This window comes from Poromitra crassiceps (genome assembly GCF_964638095.1).
Source record: "Poromitra crassiceps genome assembly, chromosome: 21".
Taxonomy (NCBI): domain Eukaryota; kingdom Metazoa; phylum Chordata; class Actinopteri; order Beryciformes; family Melamphaidae; genus Poromitra; species Poromitra crassiceps.
The window spans coordinates 14,028,874-14,036,373 of record NC_139638.1 but is presented as its reverse complement, the minus strand read 5'-3'; the positions used below and the strand labels follow the sequence as shown (position 1 = coordinate 14,036,373).

The 7,500-nt window shown below is 43.4% G+C and overlaps 1 protein-coding gene across 1 annotated transcript in view; it reads left to right on the top strand.

The window, feature by feature from the left end:
* Positions 1-7,500, top strand: part of col27a1a (collagen, type XXVII, alpha 1a) — a gene marked incomplete at its 5' end in the record, with an annotated part of 167,936 nt that overhangs the window by 10,571 nt on the left and 149,865 nt on the right. The window contains one exon of the mRNA XM_083657807.1: positions 3,276-3,346. Within this exon, the coding sequence (XP_083513933.1) occupies positions 3,276-3,346 (71 nt within the window). The remainder of the gene's footprint in view (positions 1-3,275; positions 3,347-7,500) is intronic.

The following is a 7,500-nucleotide window of genomic DNA, read 5'->3' as shown; positions in this document are numbered from 1 at the left end:
GCAGCGATCAGCTGATGTTCAAGGTGTTAGGTGTCCTGGAAGAGATGATCTCAGCAGTCTTTGAAGTGTGAGTTCAGTGGCTGCCTGTACAGTCAGTATATACAGTAGGTTAGCAGTTAGCTCGTCTGCTGTTAATCACCTGTACAGTATATACAGTAGGTTAGCAGTTAGCTCGTCTGCTGTTAACCCATTGATACCTGATGCAAAGCGGAATTTTTTTCGGGTGGCCATTTTTTCAAAGCGGAAATATTTTCGGGTGGCCATATATTCAAAGCGGAACTTTTTTAGGGTCACGCGGTTCGCGGTCTTAAAGGGATACACACACAAATGAGGGATATACATGCAAATGCTGCATCAGGTATCAATGGGTTAATCACCTGTACAGTATATACAGTAGGTTAGCAGTTAGCTCGTCTGCTGTTAATCAATGCGTTAGGAGGTGTCATCCTACTAGCCTGTATTTTGTCCACTCAGCTCAGCTGAGGAGTCACGTCGTGACCCGGGTTAGGGTTAAGGTTAGTTAGTGACCCGGTGTTGCAGTGTGAAAACCACAACAGACCGGGTCCATGTGCTGATGGATCCACATCCTCTTGGTGTCCAGTCCACCTCTGCTTCACTTCAGCAACACCCCTCACTGCTCTCTCACTGCTCTCTCACTGCTCTCTCACTGCTCCTCCATGGAAAAGCAGAACCTGCCACACACGCTTCAAAAGCACCTCAACCAAGACCAAAACAAACTGCTGAGAACGTAACAGAAAGCATGAAATGCCAAAAGGAAAACAGTGCTGTTTCCACGGCAACTAGGTCCAGGTCACACACAAGTAAACAGTCGGGGGGGCACAGTTGTCTTTTGTGCTGTTGGAAAATTCTCAGTGTTTATGACTCATTTTCAACACTGGATCCCTGTCCAGCTGATAAGACACCACATAACCAGCTGGCTGCCTGGGTGACACACACACACACACACACACACACACAAAATACACAATACATGAACACGCCCACAAGACTTGTCTCCCTCATTCACAAATTTCTTTGAATTGGTCCGACACAGACGCACACACACACACACACACACACACACACACATACACACACACACACACGCACACACAAGTACACACACACACACACACACACACACACACACTTGAGTAAGCGCAGCCAGCTGCACGTGGTGTTTGGTTGATGGGGATGGGCTGTGTTGTGTTGCTAACTACATGTAGGAGGTGGGAGAGTGTCTGTTAGGAGTTAGGAGCACAGTCAGACTGAAGTCTAACGAGACACACACCTCCTGTGCACAAACACATATGCATTATACATGCTCTTTTGAAAGTCAGTATAGGGACGTTGATGCAGACGTTTGGAGAAATATTTGTGTTTGTGCAAACAGACATTATGTCTTTCCCATGTTTCTCCATGGCTCTTTGGGGTGTCTGGCTCCGCCTCCACCTATCTGCTTGCTTGTCTGTAGCCCTCCATCCACAGCTGCTTTACACATTTCCTCCTCTTGTGTGTGTGTGTGTGTGTGTGTGTGTTTGCGTGTGTGTGTGTGTGTGTGTGTGTGTGCATGTGTGTGTGTTTGCGTGTGTTTGTGTGTGTGTGTGTGTGTGTGTGTGTTTGTGTGTGTGTGTGTGTGTGTGTGTGTGCGTGCGTGTGTGTGTTTGCGTGTCTGCATGTGTGTGTTTGCGTGTGTGTGTGCGTGTGTGCGCGTGTCTGGGTGACCTCCAGTGGTAAACAGCGGCTCCCCTGCCTGTCACCAGATCTTGGTCCCCCACTGAGCTCCCAGTCCCCCCATGCCTCTGCTGAGCTCTGCTGCACACCTGGTGCTGCTGCTGCTGTTTGGTGCTGCTGCACACCTGGTGGTGCTGCTGCTGTTTGGTGCTGCTGCACACCTGGTGCTGCTGCTGCTGTTTGGTGCACGTTGGGTTTGAGCTGCACACCTGGTGCTGCTGCTGCTGTTTGGTGCTGCTGCACACCTGGTGCTGCTGCTGCTGTTTGGTGCTGCTGCACACCTGGTGGTGCTGCTGCTGTTTGGTGCTGCTGCACACCTGGTGGTGCTGCTGCTGCTGTTTGGTGCTGCTGCACACCTGGTGGTGCTGCTGCTGTTTGGTGCACGTTGGGTTTGAGCTGCACACCTGGTGGTGCTGCTGCTGTTTGGTGCACGTTGGGTTTGAGCTGCACACCTGGTGCTGCTGCTGCTGTTTGGTGCTGCTGCACACCTGGTGCTGCTGCTGCTGTTTGGTGCTGCTGCACACCTGGTGGTGCTGCTGCTGTTTGGTGCTGCTGCACACCTGGTGGTGCTGCTGCTGCTGTTTGGTGCTGCTGCACACCTGGTGGTGCTGCTGCTGTTTGGTGCACGTTGGGTTTGAGCTGCACACCTGGTGCTGCTGCTGCTGCTGTTTGGTGCACGTTGGGTTTGAGCAGAGCGTTGATGGATAAGGCTGTTATTGTGCTTCAGTTCCACAAGTCACACGTTGGAGCCTGTGTGTGTTTTGGAGAGGGGACCCTCCCTTTGAGGACTCTGAAGTGCTCAGTTGTGATCCACGTGGTAGCTATTAGCTATTAGCTAATCGTATGGGTTTGTTCGACTCCCTTCTTTGTTGTGGTGCCACAATTGTAAACCTCTCTAGTAGGCAATCAACCGATGCATTAGACATCAATCAGTTTGCTCCTGTGATCTTTGTCTATAGAGAGCCAAAGTGAAACGTCACTTCCTGCTTCAGCACTGTACCAGAGATTTTCATCCACCATTTATTTTCCCATAGACATTTCGTAAAAGGCTTATAAAAATAGTTGTACTTGGTCAAACCAAACGGTTCAGATATATTTAGAAACAGGAGAGACCACATAACATTTAACTCGGACCAAAACATAAAAAACTGCAGATTTAAAGAAAATATTTTTTCAAAGTTGTTGTTTTTAAGTTTTGGTCCAAGTGAAATGTTCTATGTTCTCCCCCGATTCTAAATATAGCTGAACCATTTGGTTTGAACAAGTACAACTACTTTTATAAGCATTTTATGAAGTGCCTATGGGAAAATAAATGGCGGATGAAAATCTCTGGTACAGTGCTGAAGCAGGAAGTAGGCGGTCACCTTGCCTCTCTATTACTACAAGAACATGCTGTTTATGTTGTCTTCATCCAAACATACCTTAAGATGCAGCAAAGCTCTTGAAGTCATTTGAATGGTTAGAGATTAGAAGACGTTTGAGTTAATGTGTGTGTGAGTGCTGCTGCCTCTTCCTAACGTCCTCTCTTCTCTCCCCCACAGGAGAGCCCTATTGCTCTGTACCCTTTTATATTGTACGTGCTACCTGGGACTTGCTCAAGTACACTCTGAAGGTAAGACATCTATAGCATTCAGTCATTTCCATATGTTATATATATTATATATTATATTTCTATATAAGACATATAGCATTCAGTCATTTCCATATGTTATATTATATATTATATTTCTATATAAGACATCTATAGCATTCAGTCATTTCCATATGTTATATTATATATTATATTTCTATAAGACATATAGCATTCAGTCATTTCCATGCGTCTCTGTTCACTCGCCTCCATTCTTTGCACACTCTTCACGGCTGCATATTGACCAGTGGAAAAGCTGTAAAAACTTATTGGAGCATTGGGAGTATTTGGTTTTTTTCTTTGCCTGCTGCTCATAACACAAGCATGTAAACACATTGCTTTGACCGTTTCCATGACGACCGGTGCTGAGTCAGCCAGGTTCAGGGAGCGGAGGAGTGATCAGATCACAGATCAGATCACAGGGTCAAAGTTTCTTCCGCTTATTTGAGACCTTCATTAGATGGAACATGAACAAGTCTCTAAAAGCACTGTGGTCACAACGAGCTACGCTAACGTCAGGGTATGTTAGTGTCAGGTTAATGTCAGGTTAGTGTCAGGTTAATGTCAGGGTATGTTAGTGTCAGGTTAATGTCAGGTTAGTGTCAGGTTAATGTCAGGGTATGTTAGTGTCAGGTTAATGTCAGGTTAGTGTCAGGTTAATGTCAGGGTATGTTAGTGTCAGGTTAATGTCAGGTTCGTGTCAGGTTAATGTCAGGGTATGTTAGTGTGGCAGGAACCTAATGGTTACAAATGGAAGCTTGTGACTAGAAGACAAATCCTGGCTGAGATCATCTCCAGGCAAATTTTTTGTTATCAGCGCATGGCTTTATATTGAAATGTCAGACACTGGAAATAATACAGAGCCAGCTAGTGATTTAGCTTCGTATGTATAATCCTAAACTGAGGTAAATATCTTGAAACCAAAACATTCAAATAAGAAAACGGTAAAAAAAAAATAAAAAAAAAATACCGTAAATTCCGCACTATAAGCCGCACCGGAGTATAAGCCGCAGCAGCAAAATTGCCTGTTTGTTACATATATAAGCCGCACCGGACTATAAGCCGCAGGTGTTTTAATGTTTTTTTTTTTTTTTGTGTTTTTGTGTTTTAATGTTTAATTACCATATGTAAGGGTTCATGCACAGAGGGGATTGTCGGGAAAGAGATGGCTGTTTGAGGAAGCTCCCATTTATTAACATTTCAACAAAACAACATAACACAACACCACCTGTGTTGTGTTATGTTATGTTATGTTATGTTGTTAAAAGAGGGCAAGAGAGGAAATTAAAACAGAAGTGGATTTATAGTTAGAAAGAGTGCTAAAAAAGAGAGATTTTTTTTTTTTTTTTTTTTTTTTTTTTTTTTGGAAAAAATCCATAGATAAGCCGCACCGTTATATAAGCCGCAGGGCCAAAAAACGGGGAAAAAGCCGCGGCTTATAGTCCGAAATTTACGGTAAGTTCTATTTAGGCGATTATTTTAATTAGGGATGCACGATAATTATCGGACCGATAAATTATCGGCCGATATGGCCATTGTGCGTTATTATTTATTATTCCGATAATGGCCTTTTTCCGATAAATTATCCGATAATAATCCTGTTTATTTTTTGCCTCGGAAGCGGAGCTTTTTGTTGTCGCACCTTCGTGACATCACAGCTGCGACGCAAACATGGCTGCTGCCAGTGTGTAGTGTGTTGCTGTTTTTGATGAGATGAGATGAGATATACTTTATTGTCCCGGGAGGGAAATTTGTCTTGGGCAAAAGTGCTTTTATACAACAACAGGTGTAACAGACAAGTAATACAAAACAGAACGGTCACAGTCACATTCACAGCATTGCACTGAGAGCACAGGAAGTGTACCAGCTAAGGTACTGATTGCACAACCCTATTGCACAGTAAATATATTCATCAATCCCTTAGTAAGGGAAGTAAAATAAGCAATAAAACCATAAACCCATAGAAACATAGAATAAAAATAAAAGAATAAAAGGATAAAACATTAAAATAGGATTATGAAATAAGAGAAATAAAACCAAAGTACGAAGTAAGAGAAATAAAACCAAAGTAAAAGCAGTAAAGGAGACGCAGCGTACCTACTTGGGGTACCTCCCTCACCTCACTGGAGTTCTGATCATTCAGTTTCACAATGATCAGAAAGCTACTATAATTTGCAATCCATGTCCCACACAGGTTCCCAGGGGAGGGGAAACCTCTAAGCTGGCATTACGTTAAACCAAAGCTGGCGATGATGCAGCGGATATGTTTGTTGTCTTTGTTAGCGAGTGTTAACGTTAGCATTAGCTCAGTCGTAGCGGGCCTACCCTGCAGGCTCGTCCGCTTGGCAAACTGTGACATTTACAGTCTGTGGCTTGTAATCAGACAGCCCCACAAAAGCACTTAATACACAGAGCTTGCGTAAACTCATAGAAACTAATGGAAACCCCTTTACCCGAAATGAAACATCCAGGGATTGTGTATTTAACTCAAAAAAACCACTCGCTAACGTTAAGCTAACCGCGCTAGTTAGCGTTAGCTGCGGGACAGAGCCAATAATGAAAACAAAGGAGCAGTTGCGCACATTAGGCTACATAAAAAGCATCAGTCAGTCAACATTACATAGTGCCTTTTATTTAATCTGGTGGCAGCATTCTTCAGTAAAAAGTGAAATGACACAGATGGTTTTATTGGTTTATAGTGCCTGCCCATGGACTGTATATATGCCTGCCCCATTCATTGGGCCCAGGCTACAATTCACTGAGAACTGGAACCAATGCAAAATTTGAACAGATCAGTATGACAATAAGAGTCTAAACTACTATGCCTTTTGTCATTGTGTTTTATCTGCAGACTAAGCAGCTTGGCTTTCCGATCTATAAAAGCCTTTATTTTTGTATTGACTATAATTGAGTGATACACTTTATTAAACAATCATATTATATCAGAAGTTTTCTTTGTTTTGCGTTCACAGTGATGTTAGTTAGATTTGGTTAGGTCAGAGCTATGCTCACTACATCCATACATCTACCCTAACCCTTTTTTAACCCCAGGTGTGCATAAAATACAGGTTAAAAACAAACAAAAAAAATTATATCTATTTTTATTATAATAATTATCGGTTATATCGTATCGGTTATCGGCCAAGACGAATATATTTATCGGTTATCGTATCGGCTCTAAAAATCCATATCGTGCATCCCTAGTTTTAATGATAACCGTGATAAAATTCCTTACGATAACCGTACCGTTTAAAATTCTCATTATCATTAAAACCGTGGCACCATGGTTACAGTGCTTTGAAAAACATGGTAAATAAATACTGTCCATCATCAACCAAAGTTGGCAACCGTCTCCCAGATGCAAACGCGCAGCCTTGGAGAAATGATTTCACTGAGTGTATCAATCCTTTTTGGGCCTGAGTTTTCAATATAAAACGTTGTAAAATGATTTCAGTGAGTCCCTCAGCACTTTTTGAACATTTTCATTAATTTTTTTATGAATACCGTGATAATATGATAACCGTGATAATTTTGGTCACTATAATCGTGATGTGAAATTTTCACCCTGTTACATCTCTAGTCGTATCCCTCCCCCCTCCCCCCAACCCCAGAAGAAGACTTTTTGGCAGCCTATGTTATGTCACATTGAGGTAGTAGTGCTTTGGACACCGTCTGTAAGTGTGAAGGAGACCAGAGCTTCTTGCCAGTGTTCAGCGACAGGTTGGAAGGACTCTTGTCATCTGCGTTTGGCATCTGTTAGGCATTAATAGACTTTGTACCTTTGTGAATCACAGTGTTGTCAAGGTTTGGCTTGAAGGTCCAGCACCTGGACACCTGGGGAGCAGTGGAAAAGAGGCCAAACTGAGGTGTGAGACACTTTGAGGTGCATCCTCAAGGGGGCTGTGGTTCCTATTTTAACTTGGAGTTTGTGCTGTGCCAGCTTCTAACACAATGGCCCCACTCAGCACATGAGCAGTAGTAGCAGGTATAGAGGGTAGAGGGGAGAAGCTCCACTCAGCACATGAGCATTAGTAGCAGGTATAGAGGGTAGAGGGGAGAAGCTCCACTCAGCACATGAGCATTAGTAGCAGGTATAGAGGGTATAGAGGGGAGAAGCTCAAGCAAAGTCAGCGTTT